The following is a 23175-nucleotide window of genomic DNA, read 5'->3' on the forward strand; positions in this document are numbered from 1 at the left end:
CCTTGCATACGCTGCTCCAGCCTCCAAGCTGGAATCTCCCCTTCACAGTGCCAGGCAAACCGAGATGCAGCTTCTTCCCAAGGCCTGAGTCACTGCACACCAGCCTTTTCCCCCCGCTTTCATCCCACCAGCTGTGACCGTGATTATAAAAAGATGTCTCAATTAGCAAAAGAGCTGAGCAATTCCTCTAGTCTCAAAATCCTTCAGAGGAAACACATTCCAAGCCAGCAGAGAGCAACACTAACAATGTCTGGGCAATAAAAGCTTCTCTTGTTTATATCAAAGTAACCTCAAACATCCTTTCCCCAAACAAGCATCCCTCGCCCTCCGTACGGATCAGCAGGCTCGCACGCTGGAAGGGCTGGTGTTGTCCTCAACGCGCTGGGTCCCTCGGAGCAGACAGCACTAATTTTCATGTGTGTTATTGGTTGCAGGTCTAGACTGGTGTGGTCTTTTTGTTGTAGCGAGCAAAATAAGGGAGTCATTCATATTTTTCCAGAATTCACACAAAAGTGCTCTTGTGCATCACAGATACCTTGCATCACCAACCCCGATCAAGTGTTCCTCGCTGCCGGCCTCATGCCAGACAGCACCGAAGGCTGGGGAGACCCCTCGGGCCCCCAGCAGAGCAGGGGAAGGGGCTGCAGAGGGGCTGCCGGCTCCCCAGGGCCATACCTCGCCCATCACCTCGGCCGGGCACCTGCCCAGGGCGCACGGAGCCGTTGCGAGCCTTTCTAACAAGGTTTTCCCACGAGAGGAGAAAGGAAAAGTCGTGCCGTTCCCCCCCCCCCCAAAAAAAAAAAACCCACGAAGAAAAATAACATCCACACAGTTTTTTCTTAGAGAAGAGGAATCCTTCCCTCTCTCCGCTAGCCGGGACCGGGCGCTCACCCTCCCCTCCGCGCTCGACCCCCGGACGAGGAGCATCCCCGGGCCGGAGCCCCCTCGTCCCGGGGGGGGGGGGGGGGGGGCGGCCCGTACCCGGCGGGACACAAGGGCGGATGGTACGGGGAGGGCGCCGACACGGGGAGCGGCGGGGGGTGCCGGCACCGGGGAGCGGGGGGGGGGCCCGCAGCCCGCCCAGCCACGTAGGGCTCAGCCCCCCCGTGCCGGGACCCCTAAGGAGCACCCGTAAACACACACCACCACCACCCCGGGGGGGCCGCGCCGAGTAACGGGACCGGGAAGGGCCGCGGCAGGAGCAAGTGCAGGGCGGAGGTGCCTCGACCCCCCGTACCCCATTCTCCCCCCCCCCCCCCCGGGCTGAGCAGGACACCTACCTCCGGCGGGCCGCGCCGCTGCCGCCTCCGAGCCGCTTCCCCCCGCTGCGCCTGCCAGCGCCGAAACACTCCCGGGGCCGCGGCCCCCCCGGCGCGGGGAGCGGCATCATCATCCTCCTCCTCCTCCATATCCACGTTCCCCTCCGGGGGTCGGGGCACGGCACGGCACGGCCCCGCTCCCACGCCCCCCCCCCCCCCCCCGGCGCAGAGGAGCCCCCCGCCACCGAGGGAGGCGGCTGCCGGCGGGGATGTCTCCAGAGCTGCCGGTGCAGGAGCCGGCCCCGGGGCGCGCAGGTGGCCGGGGCGGGGGGACAGGACCGGCGCCGCCGCGGCCAGGGATGCTCCGACTGCGGCGGCCGGGCCATTCCCCCTTTATATAGCCCCGCTCCGGCGGGCGGGCGGCGCGGCTTCACGGGACTTGTAGTTCCTCCCCCCCGGGCCGGGAGCCGCCTCCCTCCGTCCCTCCCTCCGTCAGTCCGTCCCGGCCCGCCGCGGGGAGGGGACGGCGCAGGCGGTGGGGGAGGCCCCGGGGAGGCGGCAGGGTCGCGGTCGGTTTTGCTCGTCACCGGGACCCCCCCTGCTCTCCGCGGTTCCCGGGAGGGAAAAGCCGGTGGTTTCGCCTGGAAAAGCCCCGCGGTTCACGGGACTCCAGAAGTCGCATCCCGCCGTGGCGCGGCAGAGCCGGCCTGACGTCAAACCGGCCGAGTGCAGAATCCATCCCGTAAACTGCTGGGTAAATGAGTAACCCCACCAAATACTTAGCACGAAGACCGATTACTTCAATTGTCCCCTGTATTGGTTATTGTTCAGTTTAATTATTGTCCCAATTATTAATTTAACTTAATTATTAACCCATCTGTGGCATGAATGAGCAATTAACTGTGCTGTTGACTTCGGGGCTAATTTAAGGCCCATTCTTGCAAGCACGCTCAGGCCAGGCAAAGTTACCCGTACGTCCTCACGGGACAGGGCCGTGTCCCACATTTCCCTGCTGCTTTACGAACCCCGCGCGCTTTTGACTCCGTCCAGGGGTTTGTACAGCGCAGGGAAATGCCCTAACGGAGACATCAGCCACAAGGCAGGTGGCAACGGCAGGGCCAACGCCACCGCACCCGGTGCCCTCTCCAGGCACAGCCCCTCTGCCAGAGGGACGACTGAATTTTGGGCAGGGGAGAGGGTGGAGAAGGTGCTGGACAGGGGAGATGATCCTGTGTGCCCCTCATCTGGCTGGCCACTGGGCTCAGCTCCCGGTGGGCAATGTCCCACCCCGTCAGCTGTGCAGGAGCAGGGACCCAGATCCAGCATCTTCCCACCTGCACCGGGGTGGGGATTTATCCTCACGCACTCAGGAGAGCTGCCGAAGTGAAACCGCAGAAGTTTTCTGGGACAAGTGAGCAAGGGGGGCTGGGGTAGAAAGAGGGAGAGCGAAGGGGAAGGGAAAAAAAGCCCTCCTGGCAGGTTTTCAGGGCCCAAAGCCGGAGTGGAAATGCTTCCCTTCCCTTAATTGCTTCGAGACCAGATGAATTTCTTGAAGAAACCGCAACTGAAATGCTGCACAAATCACATTGTTGTGCTTGTGTTGGCTGCCTTCTTAAGGAGGTAAAAGGTCATCGTTTATGGTATATTAAAAAGAAAAAAAAAAATTTAGTGCTGTGGAGGAGGGGGTTGTCTTGCTTTTTCATACCCATGTTCTGGAAATTAAAACCTGTTTGGCAAGCGCCAGAGCGCGACTCGCAGCGAAGAGCAGAGCTGGGAGAACGCGCCGATGCCGGGGTCTGCCGCAGCCCCCGCGTGTCCCCCTGAGCCATCCTGTCCCCGTCCCTCAGCTGGTGGGGCGATGCTCGTGCGGAGGAGCCGGGCTCCGGGCCCTGCTCCCGCGGGGTTCGCCGGCCCACGGGGGCTGCCTGTGCCAGCCTGGCGCTGCGCCTCTGCAAGTCTCTGCAGCTTCAGGGCCTGAGAGAGTGCAGCACTGTCTGTCTGACGATCCTTCGCTGTTGAGAAGTGGCAGGAAAGTCCTGATTCCAGCCTCCGAGAGCTCCGCTGCTTTTATTCAAGCACAGAAACTTGGCTGCTCCCTTCTTCCCCCTTTTCTCGCCAGTCAGTAAAATGATGGAGCTTATTTTCCTCCGGCTGGCTGCGTGTGAGCAGACGCTCGCCACTCTGCCTCTGAGTCACTGGTGGAGAAGAGCTGCCTGCTCCCCTCCCCTCCCCTCCCCTCCCCTCCCCTCCCCTCCCCTCCGGAGCCCCGCTTGGCTCCAGCTTCCCTTTGCTTTTAGGAATCCTTCACCCGTAAGAGGTTGCACCTTCCCAAATGTGGCAAGACTTGAACCAGCAAATGAGAAACACAGGCAGGCAGCCTGCCCTGGGCACTAGGTGAGAAACCTCAGGAGCGGCTAATGAGCGTGGAAAATAATAGCATCAGCGCCAAAAATGGCAGATGCTAATTTGGTATTTATAGCGGGGTGGGAGGTGCTGGACGTGCCAAGGTCCAGCGCGCTGTCCCTCACCTGTCTGAGCCAGGACCCCCCCCCCAAAAGCGGCTCAGACCATAAACCCAGGACTGGGTTGCAGATGGACAGACAGACACAGGGATGCGGAACTGGCCCAGCCGCTTTGCAGCAAAGACCCATCACGCTGGGTAGGATGGGACCACTTGGCCTTGTGATGCTCACGGGCAGGATGAGACCCAAAGCTCGCTGGAGTCAATGGAAAGGCTCTTGCTGACCCAACATAGACCTGAACTGGCCTCCAAAGGGCTCCTGTTGGCTGGGCACAGGCTGGGAGCACAGAGCTGTGTGGTTGGATGGCCCGGGATTTCAGAAGGCAAATTACCATTTTTATAACTTCCTTAAGAAGCTTTGCTCCCTTTTCTAGGGGCATTTCTTTCAGAGCCACGTGCCCACAGGACACGGTGCTGTTAGACATCATCACCCGAAGCGACTCGCAGCGCTGTAAGGCTCTGCCGCGGCTCCACAGGCTTTTGCCGGCAATGTCTGACCAGCGTAAAGGACCGTGGAAAGCATCCAGGTCCCGGTGAAGTACCTCTGCTCTGCACAGAGACCCCCAGCCGGCCTCCGAGGACGGTCTGAGGAAGGAATGGAAATGAAAAGGTGAGCTACTCATTCACAGAGGAGCTTGGCATTGATTTATGGGATGCTCCCAGCCCTGGTTTTGCAAGAATATGACGTGATGGTAAAAGGTTTTGGAAGATGCTGAACTCTGCCGTGTCGGTACCAGGTGAGGCAGCAGGCGAGCAGGCGCGGGGCGGGTGGCCGTGCGCACCCGGGCACGGCCTTGCGTGACTACAGCCGGCTGGAAACACAAAGACATTGTTTTTAAGTGATAGCCGCCCCCCTGCTTCCCCGGCTCCTTACGAGAGGACAGCATTCCTGTCTCGCATTCCTCAGCCACTGCTGAGATGGGGAGGGGAGACCTGAGCTCGAGGAAGAAAGCACAGTGTTTTAATTAGGAAAGCGGCCCGGGTGCTTATGTGATGGTGTTGGGTGGTGCGGGCAGGGAGGGAGAGCAGAATTGCCCATAAAACAAGATAAAGTGCATGTAGATCAGGTAATAAGGATAATTACACAAGAGCCTGTGGATGTACAAATGTCAACCAGATGTTTCCAAGTCTCAGAAAATGGGTGGTTTCCCAGCAGATCCGCTTAGAGCAGCTGAAAGCATCCTTTATCCCGTGAGGGCAGGGACTTGGGGCGCTCCTTGGGGAGGAGGACAGGGCAGTTTGGTCCAAGGGCTGCCGAACACAGGGCAAAACTGCCTGCCGCCCCTGGCTACACTGTCTCTGAGTTGCTTTGTGAAAGCTTTTAAGCAGAGGAAATCCTCAGCGCAACGGCAAATGGAAAGGGAAGAGGGTTTTGCTGGAGAGGCAAGTTCTGCTCCTTGCTCCGGGGCTGGCTTTGGGGTTAGGGTCTCTGCGTCACACCTACGCCGCCGAACGGGGCTGAAATACCACCGGGAGGATGGACGGGCACTGATTCTTCTCCAGCTGAAAATATCCTCGGGATACTGAATTGCGATGGTCGGTATTTGGCAAGGAGAAAGAATTGGGTTGCTGACTCCTTCAGACAACCAGGGGAAGCACCACGAGGCGATTGGAGCCCGTCTGCCCTAACGTGCAGCTGCACCAGCCTTTCGTGGGAGGGTGGAGCCCGAAAAACTGCTTATTCTTGTAAAAGTTTTGTTAGTACAAACACCTTCTCGGCAGCACGGTTGGGTTCACAGCCCGAGGTCGTGTTGCTTTTACCACGCCAGTTTGTGAATGGCACATCTATAAAGTTCACCGTGGACTTTGTTGTTGATTTTAAAAAAAAAAAAAAAAAAGAGCATTTAGTGATGGGCACCAGCATTGGCAAAATAAAGAGATTCGGGAAAGGGGAGCTGGGAACGAGTTCCCACAGGATGGCTGTTCCCAGGGCCTGGCCAGCATGGTAACCTCTGAGAGTCCTCTGACCTTCAAATACCCTCTCCAAACCAGTTAAATATATATAAATATATTGAAATATGGGAACAAAAAGCTTTTTATTTCATGCGCTGAGAGTGCCAAGTGTCTGCAAGAGCCAATAAAGAACCGTTGCTCCAGGGAACGGGGAGCTGTGTTTCAGGTAAAACACAAACAACCTGAATCTTTACCCAAAACTTGAACCAATCCCAAAGTTTAAAAAAAAAAAAACAAACCAAAACCTGAGGTTTTGTAAAAGAGGAGGAAAAGTGTGGTTACATGTTTTCAGTTTTCTCCCCGGTGCTGGATCGCAGCCTGGACCACAAGCGCAGGCCGGCAGGTCCCTGGGAAGGACGGGCTGCTTCCAGCACGGGCACCGCTCCGCACGCTCCGGCTGCCTCGTCCAGCCGCAAGAGCGGTGGGAAACCTCCTCGGAGGGAGCTGGAGCAAAGCTGTCCCCGAAAGCAGCCGAGAGGCTGCGGGGAGCCATCAGGGAAGGACGGCTACACCTTGGGAAACACTCCTTTCCCCTCTGTACAGCCACTGACAGCGTGAGCGTGCTTTGCTCACGGGCTGAGGTCTGCGAGCTGCAAAGCCATGCTGAGCGATGCGGGGGCCACGGCACACGGGGGGGCTTGCCCCAAGCAAGTGTAGAGCAGGAACACGTGAAGGATCTCACTACCATCACTGGTCCTGATATGTAAGAGGTGCTGCAGCTGGCCGGGTGATGGGGGCTTGGAGCGCTCGCACCACGCAACAGACAGGAGATGCCGGGCCAGGCTGCCCCATCCTGCCCCCTCAGCGTGCCGGGGTGGGTGGGGGGCGGCACAGGGGATGCCCAGGACCCCAGGGCAAGAGTGAGAGCACAGCACTGAGCTGCAAAGCAAGAATGTCCCAGTCCAGCTGCGGGGACCAGGAGCAGGGATTGTGACCTGAGCCACCTGGGGACATTGGCTGGTCGGTGTGATGCTCCCTAGCACACAGCAAGCCCTGCAAGCACACGACAGGCCCTGCGAGGTGCACAGCTGGCCACGAGAAACTCAAAGGTTGACATGAACCAAAGAATTAGGGAACCACAGAGAGAGGGAGAGACATTTCAAGGCAACCAGGAGCAATTCGGTACCTGGCTCCCGCGGCTTTCTGCCTGCTCACAACGTCCCATCCACCCTCCACAAGCTTCCCGGCACTCTAGGAAGCAAAAAGCCGCTGCAGGTATGAGAAAAGGCACATCCGTCACCTGTTTGCGTAGTGACAAAATCAAAGCAGGGAAGAGAGGTTTAAATGCCATTGCCAAGGTCACGCAGGAGATCTGGGGCACAGGACCCGCTCGCCCAGTCTGCTCTCCTCCACGGCACACGGGCCTCCATCTCCTACCCGGCCCGTCAGCCAGGCATCCTAGGGAAGACAAAACAGCTTTTAACCCAGATGGCAAAGATCTGATACCCCCCCCCGCCCCAAACGTCTCCATATAACAAAAGCAAAGGAAGGGAACAGGTAAAATTATGAACCGTAAGAGAAAAATCTGCTCTGCGCTGGGACTGGGACAAAGAAAATCCACGCTCATGTGACGCTAACCCCATGCCAGTGTATATATAGGCTGTGTGTTTTATACTTAAGTTACTTAAAAAGAACTTTAAAGCTGAAACACTGTTAAAAAGTACATTGTGTGCTCCATTGTGAAGACAAATTCATTATTGAAACTCGAAAAGGTGACTCATCTAACATCTATTATAAAAAGGAATAAAAACACACACACACGCAGCGAGATTTTCAAGGAGTCCAGTGATTTAGTGTCTCTTTCTTTCTCTCCCCACACTTCTTGCCTCCTGCACAAGGATCTATTGAGAAGCTGCAGAACAAACGTTCCCTTATGCAGCTCCAAAAAAGTCTCCGTCAGTTTGTCTGAGACAGCTGCCTCCAAGCACACTATGGTTACTCATTAACTGGGTCTCCCAGGGCAGGGGAAGAAGGAGTAAACTTAATAGACCCTAAACCAGAGGCAAAAAAAATGAAAGAAAATAAATACATCAGGTGTCCTGGAAAATAAAGTGGGGAAAACAGGTGGCACTGTGAGCACCTCCAAGGCAGAGGGTCCGGCCACGATGGGCAGCCAGCTAACGGAGCAGAAGGGGACAATGACATGGAGAGTAAACGTATGGGGACAAAAGGGTAAGAGTATTAAAGGGAAAGAGAAGAAAGAGACGGGACAGAGAGGCACTTGTGCTCCGCGGTGCTTTATATGCTCGGGGTGCCGGGGGAGGATTACTTCATTGCGGCGAAGTTGCCCGGCTCTGCTCCCCAATGGAGGGATTCATTCCCTCCCCCCTTGCACGTTTTGCATGAGAATGAGGGGCTGCTTTGGCTGGGGAGCACTTTCCAGTGGGTCGGTCCACTCCCGAGGCCTCTCAGCTGCCAGGAGAGCCGCTCGCCCGCTCCGCTGTCCCGCGGCGAAGCATCCCTTCTGGCAGGCGAGAAGGATGGGCAGGTCTCCTCCTGCCTCCCCAGCACACGCATACGCTTGGGTTTCCACCTCCACCACCGCGGAGTGATCGCTTGTTCTCATGCTGGATCTTAAAGATGAGATGCCGCATCCAGCCGAAGGGTGGGTTGGATTCTGCCCTGTCCACATGAGACTAGATGCTCCCCTGGCCGTCACCACCTCCTTCGCCTGCCCCCTCCACCATAACCCTTCGCAGAAAATACTTCCCCAGGGCACAGGGGGACCCGCAGCCCGGGGCTGGCTGCACCTTGCGCCTTCATTTCTCACAGCCCCCAGCCATGGGTTTTGGGGAGGAAGGCAGCACGGCTCCCCATCCCAGAAACACACGCTGATGAGCATGGCAGCTCCATGGCAAGGCGGAGGGTCGCTGCCTGCTGGGAGCCAGCGTGTCCCCAAGCGCCTGGGGACACTGGGCAGCATCGCCTGCCCTCCTCTGCCAAGGTGGGATGCGCCGGGAGCAGCCCTGCCTGCCCAGCCCTTGGGAGCGGGGGAGTGGGGAACGGCTGGTGCCAGCCTGACATCTCCACGAGATCTTGACAGAGAACAATAATTATAGTTGCAATAAAACGCTGAACATAGCTGCAAACAACGGCAGTAAATCAGCCCTGCCTGCCATTCAGAGCCCGGTCCTCAGAGCCTCGGCCACCGCCAGAATTTATTCTCTGTTTTCTATTTGCCCAACACACTCTCCCCAGAGATAAGGGGGGGGCAAGGGACTGTAATTATCTCCCTGCCTTTTGTCATGTGCTTTTTTGAAACAATTAAGGGATTGCAGTCAAAGGAATGGGGTGGGGATGGAGCAGAGCCAGGCAACTGCTCTCCCACAGGACCGCAGCCCTCAGGACTTTGCAGGATCCGTCCCGAGCTGAGAGCAGGGGCCTGGGGCCACCTTCTCGTGGAGGAGCCCAGCACCTCCGGCACTGCGGCAGCACGGCGAGGGCAGTGGCACGGGGATCCTTGTGCAGCCTCAGCACAGGGCCATGCTCTCACCGTGCGGAGCAGCCGGACGTCTGGGGCTGTGCCAGAGTCCCTGGGGACAACCCAGACCTGCAGACCGCCATCCCCAGGGCCAACAAAATCCCTGGTATGAACCTTTCCAGCTCTTCTCCCTGGAGCCCCTTGCAGCACATGCTGCTCTTGCTGAGGCAGCATCTCCCATCCCGGAGATGCCCATTTCCCACGAGCAGGGGCCACAGGTGGGAAGCAGATATTCCTACCTGTGGCCCTACCTGTAGGCATCCTCCAACAGAGCCGTCGGAGGCTGATCCGCTCCAGAGAGCCCCTGCAAAAGGATTTAGCAAAAGGCAGCAGCCTCTGCAGCCGCTCCTGCCAAGCACATCTCGGGCAAAGCCGCCCTGGCCCTGCTCCGCAGCCCCCGCGCCCCAAACAAGCGCAGCACGAACCGTGACTCCGAGTCACCTACAATGCACCAGGTATTATCTGCTCTCTCGAGGGCTGGGATCTGCCAGCAGCTGCCTGTGAAAGGCAAGGCAAAGACTGGAAGGCAGCTCTCTCCCCATCCAGGTCAGCTGGTGCTCCAGTGAAACAGGTACCTTATGATTAGTTTTTTTGTGAAATGTTAAACATCTGGAGCTCAGCGGTACAAGGCAGCCTTTGTGCAGCTGGTAAATTATCTGCAATAAAACAGCACTTGTTTTGGAGAGCTTCAAGGAGAGGGGGAGGGGAAAAAAAAAGACGAGAGAGAAGCCACCCCCACCAGAGGAGGAACCTCAGACCTCTTCTCGGGTCTCACCAGCGTTTTCCATGCCGTGCGGGGTGGCTCGCTGCGTTAACAGCAGCCCGAGACCCTGCAGGGATCCCTCTGTGTTCACTGCGTCTGAACCCTTCACAAATAGGGTTTCTCAGCCCAACCCAGCCATGCCCAAGCAAAGGCAGGCGGTGCTAAGCAGCCCCGTGGAGCTGGTCCTGGCCGAATTACATAATTGCGATTAAATATTCCGCGTTTGGCTCTGGAAGGGATATCGTCCCCTCCCGGCTCGCAGCTTTGCGGCAGAAGGTGGTGTTTCCCGCTGGTATTTTCAGATTTCTGGATTTAAGAAGCGCTGATCAAATAATAATTAAAAGGGACCTGAAAGGTTGATGTCCTTAAGAAATGAATGCCCAGCCTGTGCTACGCGGCCAGCACCGAGCACGTGGGGCTTGGGGAAGCTGGAAGCGGGGGGTCCCCACACCCGGCGGAGGCTCCCGCTCCCTCCCGCAGCTCCCAAGCCGCAGCATCCTGCTCCCGCTCGCCAAGGGAGATTGCAACGCTCCACCTTATCAGCTTGTCATCTTGTCTGAGCACAGCGTGCGTCTAACCATGGAAATTAAGAGGCAGCTGAGTTTGGGAATTTTGCATCTTTCCTTGGATGAAAGGAAAGGAAAGGAAAGGCAGCACCTCCTCTATTTTTTTCTGGTTAAGATACACCGTGCTGGTGGTTTGGTGTGGAGGTGGACTCTCAGCTCACCTTTGCACAAAGCAGAAGGGAAAAAGATTTGCACAAGGAACAAAAAAAAAAAAAAAAAAAATCCCTTTTGCTCACCGGCCTCTTCTGAGCCTCTGGAAGCAGCAAGAGGAAGGAGCAGCCTCAGAGGCAATGAAACACCTCAGGGGATTTGGAGCCAAGGCCCATTTAAAGAAATGAAGCACACTTGGGAGGGCTGGGGGGGGGGGTGTCTCTCCCTCTGCCCCATCCCTAAGCCGAGGGACAGGACAGCACCTCGCTGGACCGCAGCATCACTTCAGGCATCCCAGCCCGGGCTTCCAGTGCCAGCGTGGCCGAGTCCCCAAGCGTCCCACAAAGCCAAACCAGGCTGGAGCAGCACGCTGCCGGCTGGGCCAGGGGAACCGGCTGGGAGGAAAAATCCCCCAAAGTCTCTTTGTCTCCTTTCCACCCACCAGTGCTGCCTTTACACAGCAATTACCGAGGCCTCGGGGGCTTTCACACTCAGTCACCTGGGCCTCCTTGTTCTAAATAACTTAATTTGTTTAATGACTTGTGAGGCCCCGGGGCCCCCTTGTTGTCTGGATTTGTATCCCTGGTCTCGGAAAGGTTTTTCTCCGTGGTGCAGGCAGCCACCACCCACAACTGGAGGGCACTGGAAGGCTTTTATGAAACCTGCACCAAGGCAAGTTTTAAGACATCTCCCCCAAATTCCCGGGGGTCTCTGACCTCCAGGGACACACCAGCGACTCCGGATTCAGGGAAAAGGACGCCTAAACCCCCCCGGCGGGTTTGTTCATCTGCTGGCAGAGCCAAGCCAGTTGGTAGGGATGGAGGCAGAGCAGCTCCAGGACAAATTACGGCCTGGAAAGGAAGGGGGAAAACAAAGCACATTGTGAGATGCTGCTTCGTGCTCCGAGTCCAACCTCACACCCGCCCCTGCTGCCAGCCCAGACTGAAACACCAGGTCGGGAGAAATTGGGATGCTCCAGCCCTCGCTGTCATTTTAACCTTGGGAAATAAAAAGGGCTGGGGATGCTGAAGCCTTTTGCCCATCCTGTGCGGAGCTGGGGGAGCAGCGCTGGGGCTTGCGGCTGGCAGAGATTGGGGTCCTGGCAGAGGTGGGGGTCCCTGGGGGGAGCCCAGGGCAGCGGGGAGTCCCACACCCCGGCCGTTACCAGCACCTCCCTCCATTGTTTCCCAACCGGCATTTTTCCCTATGACCTAATCTTCCCTTGGCTCTCGCTGGTAATTTTATGGCAGGGAAATTATTTTGCAGTAAAAGGAAAGTAGATCCAGGCCATTCTCTTCCCTCCTATTTTCATACGGGTTTTGGAGCGGTGGTTTTGTTTTCTGCTTCAGGCACAGCAGAAGGATTGTATGAGACGAGATGGGGAGCGAGCGTGTGTCGGGTCTGTAATGCTTTTGTTGTTCCTGTAAGAACATGAGAAGGCAACAGCAAGAGAGAGATTTAAACAATTTCTCCATGCAAACCAGCTCTGGACACAAAAGCTTTTTAGTTATCATCAGCGTTTTGTAAGACTATATTAAAATAAACCTTCAGGCTCAGTTTCCTGCTGTCAAGAACCCCCTCGTAGGATTATAAGGCACAGAAATATATCCCAGAAATCTCAACCAAGGGCATACTAAGAATATTTTCTCCCTGTTTTTGCACAAACAACTGCCCTTTGCACTGTAAAAGCCTTAAAACAAGAAAAGAGGTACTAAGATTGGAGCTGTGCAATATGCAGATCCCACAGTGTGTAATTTTCCCTCTTTTCCCATTTGGAACAACCCTCCAGATGGAAGAATTTGCAGCGGAGCCATTGCTGGACCAATGGCATTTCACCCTCGTGTCGAACTTTCCCACTTCACACAACACATAAGAAACCGCATGGAGAACGTACCTCTGAGACAGCAGAGAGGAACCTTTCCGCAGTCACCACCTTTCTAGCGGTCAGCTGAAATGAAGGGGTTTTTAAGTAAAGCAACCAGGAGAAAGGCAACCAGGGGATCATCCATGAGCTACGGTCCCAGCAACCCAGCACAGACACGAGCACGTAGCTTTTTGAGGGCTAGTTGGCTATGCAAGACTAAATACACGTACTTAGGGCGTGCCAATATATACCTAAAAAGAGAGACTGGCATTAAATCTCCACTGGAAACTCAATGACCCCATAACATCTGCCCTAAGAAAAGGGCACCCCGAGCCATAATTTCTCTTCTTCCCGCTGGTCCCCCAGAACCACACTTGTTCCTAATGTTGGGGGGGTCCACGCTGGGGATGAAGCAAGGCAATGTGGCACGGCCAGGGCCAGCACGATGGGCTTGGGGCGCCCGAGCAAACTCTGAGCAGGAAGAGGAGCCGTATGTTTGCTCTCGAGCTCGAAGCCGAGAGCCTGCGTGTGTGCGCACGAGAGAGAGTCTCTCAATTTTAATTGCAGCCTCGTTGCCAAGTACAACAAAGTCCACGTACAAAGAATAGAAGTCATTTTGTCTTAAGGTTTGAATTGTTTCTTTCCTAAGGGGAGGGGAGGGAGGTGAAATCCATTCCTTTATAAGCAATGACTCAGGTGCTACGATCTACCCTGGGCGCACATCTTGCAAGCCTGAGTAATGTTTTGTGCCGTGTTTTGTTTGATGGCATGGGCCCTAATAATGGGATTATTGTTCGGTTGCGTGCAAAGCCCTCGCTTGGGGTTTTTCTGTCCCCGCCCAGCCCTGCAAACCGCAGCCGCCTTTGCCTTCCCCAGCACCCCGGCGCGGGCCGGCGAGCACCCAGCACCCGCGGAGGGCCTACCCGCCCATTCCTGCTCCCTGACTCACGGCACTGCGCACGGGGCGACGTGAGCCGTGTCACGCCGGCGCGGGGAAAGGGGTGCTTTCCCTGCCCCGGTTGCGCAACCATAACCGTGGCCCTTCACCGCGCTCTCCCCAGCTGGGAAAGAGCGGAGCAGGGCAGGGGGAAGGAGCTGCCGGGGAGGGAAGAGCGGCAGCTGAGCAGGCATTGTGCCGCGGTGCCAACCTTCACGCCCGCCACGTGCCGCCCTGACACCCGCCGGGATCTGCCTGGCATCACACGGAGGCAGGGAGTAAGGTGGGATTTGCCCGGAGCAAAGGGGACAGCGATTTCTCCTTACACCGCAGCTCCGGGCGGGATGGATCAGCCACATCCCCGAAGGGAGAAGCCCAACACTTTGCATTACGCGCTCACAGCCCCAAATAATCCCCTCTCCAAAGCCCTAATCCCCTGGCAAACACGCGTAGAGGGCCGCACACCCGAGCTATCAGCAGCCTCTCCATCCACCACTTAGCCATAAGCACAACTCAACGCTTGTCCCGGGCAGCTCTCCTGGTTGCAGAGGAGTTTCCCCGTGGACTCCTCCACCGTCTTCTTGCCAGCCATTAACTGCCCGATTGCGTGCCGTGCCCACAGCCGTCCCGCCGGAAGGCGTCTCGGTGATTCAGCCTCTGAAAGAAAAAAAAGCACAAGGAAAACAGCAAAATACACCCGGCGCTGCATTGCTGGGCTTTTTCGCAGCAACTTTGCTTGGCAAAGCTCTCCAAGCACCAGCTCCACACCCGGGGCACGCGTGCTTGCACAAGCAGCGCCAAACCGCCTCCGAGCTTCGCCCGCTGCCAAATGCAGCCACCTCCGGGGCTGTGAAGAATTGGGGGATTTTCAAGTTCTCAGCTAAGCACTCAGGTCACCCTCGGTCATTAGCAGGGCTTGCAAAACCCCAAAACATCCACAAAAGCATCAGGAAACAGGCCACAAACTTATACCGGGTTTTGCGTTATTTTTAAACCCCGTTGCAAAAGCACATACACGCGCTGTTTAGGGAAAGATCTTTCCCTTTACCTTTTGGGGTTTGAGGCTTTTGGATGGAGGGGAGTCACACTTTAAGTTTTCCTCCAGCCAATGCAAAAAGTTATTACCGTTTTAAGATAAAACCCAAGAATCTAAAGTTTTTGTGTATGTGAGGCTTTACTGAAAAATTAATAGGGGGGGAGAAATCACCAGCGTTGATGCTACAATTTAATATTACACTTGTAAGGGGCTAAAAGGACATTTCAAACTGGTCCAGGCACCGCTGTGCCCCTCCGAAGGCTGACCGTCACCCATCAAAAGGATGGAAAGACAGCCACCCCCCACCCTGTGCTCACCATGAGCGTACATCCTTCTGTGCTGCGGGTCAGGGGCTTCTCCCCATTTCACAGAGGCAAAGACACAGGACAGCTTTACCGAGGGGGCTCAGCGGCCGTTGCCGATGATGGGGGGGGACCACATCGCTGCCAGAGCCCCCCCGGGAGGGCAAAGCCCCAGTTGCATGCTGGCAAGGGTTTGGGGCCAAGCACACCCCGGTCTCCCAAGACCCAGCTGCAACCACGGGATAACTTTCCTCTTTTCCCTCCAGCTCGGTCTCTGCACGAGAGCCGGCTCCTCCCGGCCGACGAGCAGAGCCCGTCTCCATTTTGTGGGGCTTGGCTGTGTGTTTATATTGCCTTTGCTCCAAACTCCACCTTTTCATTGACAGCTATTGTTTCCACGGGTAATTTCAGGCCTGGCCCCCAGCCAGTTGTTCAGTCATACCAAGGAACAGATATATAATTTCATTCACCTCTAGGGTACAAACAGAAAAGAAGGATTTTCGTATGTGCTTTCTGCATCACCCTCCCCATTCGCTTCCTAGGGGTCCAATATACATAATTATCTCGGCCGGCTACATCTAAGCAGGATTAAATGCTTTACGTGATATTATCTCACAGCAATCTGATTACAAGGCTGCCTTTAAATGTATAATGTGGTTTTTTGTACCAACTTACACCGCACGCCAGAAATCAAGTAAGAAAATATCACCAGCAGTCTGCGAGGAATCCCGACCCGTGGACACCCCTGAGGTTTTTAAGTTTCAGGCGAAGGCTTTCGGCTGAAAACAGAGGGCTAAAAGGTTTACAAACACTTCTAGTGTGTCTAGAAATGAGGTGAAGAGCAGTGGGAGATCGCCCAGCCTTTCCACTGGTGGCACCGGGAAGGAGACACTGGCCGCAGGGCTCTTGTTCCTGGCCGTGGGCAGGTCCCTTCCCTCTCCCTGCCCGTTCCTGCCCCAGGATGGCAGGGACAGCTCTCACCCGCTGGTTTTAAAAAGAGGGTCCTGACACCCCTCGCTTTTCCCGCTGAGGGCCGTAACCCCAAATTTCCCCTGTGCCTGGAGAGACCCGGCTCATCTCCGCCGATCCCGGGGAAGGTCGGGTCCCCCTTCCCATCCCCATCCTCTGGGACAGCAGCGCTCTGGGCTGCCCCAATCGAGCATCACCCCTGCGGCTGGCCCCGGGGCTGAGCCGAACCAGGGACAGCACCTCTGTGTGTGTGTGTGTGTGTGTGTGTGTACACCCCCATGTGCGACCGCAGCACCTGCACCCCCAGGTCCGTGCAGGCAGAGCTGCTTTTTTTTTTTCCCCAGGGATTTCTTGCGGTTGCTTTTTTCTGAGTCATAAGGCATGAACCAGTGTCAGGCACTGGACCTGGGGGTGAGCGGGTCGGCTGCAGCAAACCCAGTGAACACTAAAACACACTCACGGGTGCCTGGATGAGGCACTGCAAAGCCACCTTTCTTTGGCTTTTTTTTCCCTTTTTTTTCTTCCCCAAAGAGGCTGCCTTCCTGGTTGAGAGGAAGGACCTTTGACAAGCCAGGAACAATTAAGCTGGAGAAAAGAAACGTAGCGGAATGGAGGGAGGAGAAGCAAAGGTACGGCTTTACAGCATTAAAATAAATCAGTGCAAACTCTGAATTTCCCATTTATTGAAACCAATCACAGTTAAAAGGTCAAATCCATTGGCAAACAGTAGTTTTGTATCATCCAGAGTGACACACAAATGAAGTACAAATGAAATCCAACCAAAAAAAGAACCAAACAAAAATGCATGGCTCTAGCTTAAGTTTATTCAAGACTGTTCCCTTTGGCTGCCCTTCCTGCAGCTTCTCCGGCAGGACCGAATGATGGTCCGTGACCCCCCACGCTCGCAGCCCCGCTCCCCCAAGAGCCCCGTGGCTGCGGAGGGACTGAGATGCAGGCAGCAGCCAGGCGATCCAGTTATACCCGCTGAAGGGTCTAATGAACCCCTTTTTACTGAAGACAGAAGTATCCTTAGCGAAGAGGGAGGTGTGGTTTGCAGCATCCTTCCGACTTCGGCATTTTGCTCCTCGCTCAAGCATGCACCAGGCACAGGGAGGGACAGGCAGGGCTCGCTCCTCAGCCTGGAAGGGACTAATCCTGCCTGCTCAGGAATGGCCGTTCAACAAGAGATGCTTGAAAAGCAGAGGGTGAAGGGGCAGGTACACGCGGTGCATGTTTCTGGCTCTTCAGGTAGGATAACTAATTCACTCTGATGAATTATTTCATCCTGCTGCTGCTCAGGAAGACGAGAGCTCCCGGCACACTCAGGTCCTGACTCAGCTCTGAGCTCTTCTGCGGGGTGAAGTGCGACCAGGGCCACCACCGGGAAAAACCTGCGTCGGCTCTTCGGGGAGTTATGAACCATTGGAACCAGCAGCCGTAAACCAGCAATCGCTCGGTAAGGCCAGACAGAGTCATGGGCCCACGTGGAAACGCATCCTGCTGTACACCAGTCAGGCAGCACATCATCGACGACGTGGATGACCACACCTTGCCATTTCAAAGAGTACATGCTAGAAAACACAAATATTCTTCTCTCTTGTTTGTTTGGTTTTTTCTTCAGAGAAAACCTCGAGGTATTGGACACAATGCATTGGAACAAAGCTCCGCTTAGGAGATAAATTTAGGAAAAGATGACATTTCCCTCTTGCAGAGATCCCGAGAAAATTCATTTTTATTTGCCTGGACTATTCGCATCCATCAAAACTAACACCCTAAAACATTCCCAAGGACCAGCAGGATACACGAGACCTGCGGTCCCGCAGTGCTGTACGTGTTACCTTAGCCCTAATGCCTTCCACCTGCCCTTCGAAAACAGTGTGGAAATCGAGACTCCGTAAGGAGTTTACTCCATTCAAATGCCTTGGTACTTAACCACAGACCAGCTTAAACACGCGACAGTGAATTTCTAATCTTCTACAGAACAAAGATGATCAAAACCCAGAGCGACCTGACTCAGAGAAACCAGCCCAGCGCGGAAGGGAAAGGACAGGGTGACCTGCAGCCCAGCCGACGCGTCGTCCAACAACCCTCCCGAAAGGAAAAGAAAATCTGGTGGCGAAAGGAAACCAGGACCTGCGAGGAACCACCCGTATTTGTGCTTTGAAAACCATCGACATGACGTTGGAGGGGAGGAAGAGATATAAAATTATAGGAAATCAACACCAAACCAGATCCAAAAAAAATATATATACAAAAAAAGTCTAGAGGATAACGCATGTCCAGTTCCAAACGCCGCCACTCAGTTTGCTCTGAAGTCTTCTCCTGGGGAGCAGTGCGCTGCCCTACCCGAGCCCAACGTCCAGGGACATCATCACCACAAATCCTAATATCGAGGTCCAGGAAGCCAGCTTCCCGTTGCCACTGCAGGGAGAAAAGGGAAGGGCGTGAGCTCCTAGGAGCCAGGACCGGCTTTTTGGATGAGGGAAGCGCTGCTTCCTCATCCGGGCAAGGGAAGGGATCTTCCAGAGTCCTCTGCGCTTCCCCCCGTGTCTATCTGCCTTTAGTGGTGGTCACCGAGGGGGTCTCACCTGGTCTGTGCCTCAGGGATGATATCATCCATCACCACGTAGACCATTGCTCCAGCTGCAAAGCCCAAGGCGTAGGGGAGGAGAGGCTCTGCCACCACCACGGCGAAGGCACCGAAGACGCCGGCTAAGGGCTCCACCATGCCGCTCAGCTGCCCGTACCTGCAAAAGACCGAGACTAAAAGCCAGCGGGGACCCAGCGCGAGGGGCGGCACAGCCCTCCCGCGGGGCTGCCGGGGCTCTGCAGCTCCCCATCCCCACTGTCCTCCCTAATGCCACCGTGTCCGGGAGGAGGTCGGCCACCCGGCCATGTCAAGCCAAGCCACCTGGATTATTTTAAACGGGCAATGAAGGTGATTTGACCTAACCTAGCTGATTTTTCTAGGAAGGGAATTAAGGCACAATCCGATTCCTTCCCCCAAGAGCTCTGCGGGATTTGGGGATCCAGCTCATGGGCAGGGACGGGTCAAGAGAGGAAACGTTTCCAACCAGCATAGCTCAATCCCAAAGATGACATCTGGCCACAGCCTCAACCAGGATGAAATTGTGCTCTTCCCCCTCGCTTTCTTTCCCTCTAGGACTGTTTTAACTCTCCGGACCATGGGAACTCCCTTCCCGGCAGCAGCAATCCCGGTGCAAGTCCCAGCACCGGCTGCGCTTACTGAAATGGAGGTGGGTGGGAGGAAAAGAAAACAAAGCTTTGGCGGGAGCCGTTTCCAAGCCGCCCCTCTGCCCTCCCATCCATCACCCGGCCGAGCACACGTGCACAGGCAGGAACGCAGCCCTGCGCTCGCAGGGTTCATGCCCTTAGCTTTTTCACCTCAGGGAAAAAGGAAAAGAAAAAAAATAAAAAGTGGGTTTGAAATCCAGCCCAGAGTGAAGTGAGAGAAAAAATGAAACAAAATAAAAATTAAAAAAAAAAAAACAAACAAACAAACCACGTTTAGTGCAGGAGCTGGGAGCTCACCACAGGCGCTCAGCTGAAGCGGGATGGCGTGACCCACCAGGATCACCGAGGCATCCCCTGGGAGTCAGGGGCTCGGACCTGAGCTCGGGCACTGTGGAGGGAGCAGGGCAGCGCTCACCGCCCTTCCTCAAAGCTGGAAACCAGCAGCGCTCCCAGCAGCAGCTCTCCGCGATGCCAGGAGGGGACCCGGCAGGTCTGGAGCAAGCCCGTCCCAAGGGCAGCTCAATGACGGAGCAACGCAAATGGATACAGGGAGGAAATCTGTGGGCACCCGCTCGTCAGGAGCTGCTGGCAGAGGGCTCTCATTTCCACAGGCAAAGAGGAGCTCGGCTTACCAGAACGCTTTCCACGTTGAAAATCCAGCGCCACGCAAAGGCAGGCTGACGGCCAGGCCCTCCGGGAAATTCTGAATCCCAATCCCGATTGCCAAGTTCCTATCCACACAAAAAAGCACAAATATATATTAAAAAATATATATATATAGATATTAGGCGGAAAGCACAGCCTGGGGTAGGCTGCTGGGAGCTGGGGAAAAAAAAAAAAGACATTATTAAAGATAGGCCTTTTGAATAGAAAAGTGCAGCTAGCCCTGGGGCTAGTCATGCTAATATTTAACACGAACACAGCAAACTTCATCTTCAAAGAGCTCTGCAGCATTTAATCAGCTTCAGCACCAGCCCTGGGAGCGACAGAGACCAGATGGAGGAGAAGAGACCTGTCCAGGGAGGCCCCATGAGGCGTTTCCAACCCGAGGCTTCCCGGGAGCCGCAGCATCCCAGGACCCCGGCATTTGGGGCAGTCCCAGGCTCACGGGTCCCCCAGAGGGTCGGGGTTCCTCCCTCCCAGGGGGGCAGCCGGTCCCTCTCCAATAACCTGCCCCAGCTCTCACCGGCACCATCCTTAACCATAACCACTCCTACATAAGCCTTACAGCCGTGGGGCTCATCAGAAGAGAAGTATATTTTAGCCACAGGATTTTGCTTTCTTTCTCTCTTTTTCCCCCCCCTCTTGCATCCTATGGAAAGGCGGCACTTGTACTTCCAGAGCCAAAACCAGCCGGAGGAGAGAGCCGGTCTGTCTGTCAGTAAAGTAGCGCAGGAGGAGGCAGGCTGCTGTGAGGACCGTTTCTCCAGGCACAAGAGATAAAAAGCCTGATAAAAGGGGGTTAGGCAGGCAGACACGGTGAACTTGAACCGCTCCAAGTAAAGCCCCATGTCCCCAGCGGCAGAAAACACGGCTCTTGGAGTTGACAACTGAAGGACAGACAGGAGAGGTTTGAAGGGATGTTCAAGGGCAGAGAATTAGATGAGGTTTCTCCTCGCTTGCACTCTCCCCTTCGATACTTAGACCCGATACCTATTTCAGCACCCACCTTCAGAGCACCCTGCGCCTGCACACTGCGCTCCTGCCCAAGCCTCTCCCACGCAGCAACCCCGTGGTGGGACCACCACATCACCCGGAGCTTATCCAAAATGGAAATAGCTCTGCGAACAGCTGGCGGTCACAACATCTGGATCTGCAGTGGGAGGGTTTATCGGATCTTCTACGGGGGAGGCAGCTGCGCCCCAGCTCCCTGCACCAGCACCTCATTGAGCAGAGGCTGCTCCCGGCACCCCCCACCCGCACCATCACCCATCCTCAGCCGGGATTTGCTCCAGCCTTGGGAACGGTCCTTCCCCTCCGCTCCAGGGTCCCTTCCAGCTCAGCGGGAGTTTTGGATTTTTGGTGAAAACCAGGAAATTGGGATATGGAGCTTTCTCCTTCACTCAAGGAACAAAAACGTTGCAAGCACCAAACCAAATGGGGCTTGGTTTTTTATGGCATGGGCTCCTTAGGCTGAGCGGCTCCACGAGAGCAAACGATAACTTGTTCCATGGTTGAAGCATTTCTCCTGTCGTGGCTTCGCTGGCGCGTGTCGGTGGAGCTGGCCATGCATGGCCTGTCCCTGGGGGGACACCGAGATTGTGACTGTCCCGGGGGGCTCAAAGCGAGGTACCAGCCTGCGACCTGCCCCAGCCCATAGCTCCGAGCGGGACCCCAATGCCTCTCTGCAGGGTCAGTTATTCCTTTGCCAGCAGCTCAAAGCTCCCTTTGCTGCTTTAAACACTTGTTTCCTATTAGTAAAATAAGACTGGTGAGAAAAATCTCTCCAGGTTGTTTAAACTTCTACCAGGGTTTACAGAAGAGGGGAGGGGAAGGGGGAGAGGCTGTGGGTTTCCCTAACCAGGACAGGCTATTACAATCAAAAACATTATTCAAGGGAAAGAGAGAGAGAACGGAGGGGGAAAAACATCCCTTTTAGAAAACACTGGAGCCGCTGTCTGTGCGCTTTTTTTTCCTTCTGTGGGGTTTTTTTTCCTCCTTCCCTCGCCTTTGCACAAAGCAGCTATTACTGGCCCCGACCACAACAAATTAATGGGGTGGGAGAGGGAGGTGTGAATGGAGGGGTCTGTACGGAAAGGGTGGCGAGCTCCTCCCTCGCCCCCGATCCCGCCGGGAGGAAGGAACCCCACGCTGACCCCTTGCCCTGCAGCAGCCCCGGGAGAGAGAAAGCCCCAAGGGGCAGGAGGAAAGGGATTTTAACCTGGGGAAAGACCCAGCAGGAGAAGCCCAGACGGGTGGGTTTGCCCCTGCTCTCTTCCTCCCCTCTCTCCCACGCACACCCCTAGCAAAACCCATCGGGGGTCCCCAAAACAAGAACCAGCCCCAGCCCTACAGCTTGGGCCACCTCCACGGCAGCGCCGGACACCCAGTGGGTCTGGCACGTGCCGGGGACGGGGCTGCAGCTGGCTTGGCAAGCATGGCAAGCAATGGGCTGCAGTGAGCAACACGCCACGTGCTACAGCATGCACACGCTATGGAAAGCAACATGCCATGGTGTGCAGTGGGTCATGGTGTGCTCCAATACAGACAGGGACCCTCGGGGGTCAGGCCACCCAATTCCCCCAGCCCTCAGCAGGGAGGCAGCAACGTGTGCCCCCTCCCGGGTCAAGATTTTAACCTGTTTTCCCAAGAAATGCAGGTGTTGGCACCACGCCACGTGGGTGCCAGCAGTCAGGGCAGGCATCGGGCGCAGGCACACAAAGCTTCAGCATGCGGCAGCGCAAGAGGCAAAGGCCACCAGAGACCCAGCGCCTGGCCACAGGCATCCCTGCGCGTGGGGTTTCTCAATCCTGCCTTGGGACATCCACAGGGCAGAAAGGACCTTCTGGGCTCAGTGTCAGGCTGAGAAGGTCCCCATGTCATCTCCTGGCCTCCGGTCCCTCCAAGTCCCCACAAAGGTCTTCTGCTCACGCAGACCACACTCCCCTGCCCCTAGGACCACTCGTTCCTTCAACGCTTCCTCCCACCGTAGCTCTGCCTGAACACTTCTTGGACTATGGGGCCTTTTGAGTCTTTCCCAGGGACACTAATCTCATCAGGATGAGGATAACTCCATGACAACATGGAGGCCGGGAACATATAAGCCTTCCTATTTGCTTTGCCTCGGTTCACTGCACGAAGGGTACCTCCACTCGCTGCTCAGGGGCCACCTCTGTTTGCCCAGCGCAGCGTCTCGGGAGATGTCCGGGTGCTAAGGCAAAGCAGATTTACCTCTGATACCCCAAATGTGAAATAAAACCAACCCACGGGACATTCCTCTCCCCCTTTGCCACCGAGCTGTGCACACCTCACACCTCCGTAGCTCCCGTGTCGAGCTGAAGGCAACACAGTTGGTGAGAAAGCAACTGAATCAAAGCTGCATTGTGTACGAGGAAAACAAAGGCGCCCTTATTACGGAAATAGGTGGGGATTCTTGGAAGGCTTCCCCCGACTGCAAAG

The 23175-nt window shown here is 55.8% G+C and overlaps 1 protein-coding gene and 1 long non-coding RNA gene across 4 annotated transcripts in view; both read right to left on the minus strand.

Annotated features, from left to right (window-relative positions):
* LOC143167767 (uncharacterized) overlaps positions 1-1436 on the minus strand; it is a 58831-nt gene extending 57395 nt beyond the window's left edge. For both annotated transcript variants that reach the window (XR_012996592.1, XR_012996593.1), the window contains exon 1: positions 1281-1436. This is a non-coding gene — a long non-coding RNA (uncharacterized LOC143167767). The remainder of the gene's footprint in view (positions 1-1280) is intronic.
* A 15028-nt stretch (positions 1437-16464) lies between these two features.
* Positions 16465-23175, minus strand: part of SLC39A11 (solute carrier family 39 member 11) — a 97271-nt gene continuing 90560 nt past the window's right edge. For both annotated transcript variants that reach the window (XM_076353785.1, XM_076353784.1), the window contains exons 8-10: positions 19689-19787; positions 18390-18548; positions 16465-18222 (exon numbers count right to left, since the gene is read on the minus strand). In XM_076353785.1, coding sequence (XP_076209900.1) covers positions 18144-18222; positions 18390-18548; positions 19689-19787 — 337 coding nt within the window. In that variant the 3' untranslated portion in view covers positions 16465-18143. The remainder of the gene's footprint in view (positions 18223-18389; positions 18549-19688; positions 19788-23175) is intronic.

This window comes from Aptenodytes patagonicus, chromosome 16 (genome assembly GCF_965638725.1).
Source record: "Aptenodytes patagonicus chromosome 16, bAptPat1.pri.cur, whole genome shotgun sequence".
Lineage (NCBI taxonomy): Eukaryota > Metazoa > Chordata > Aves > Sphenisciformes > Spheniscidae > Aptenodytes > Aptenodytes patagonicus.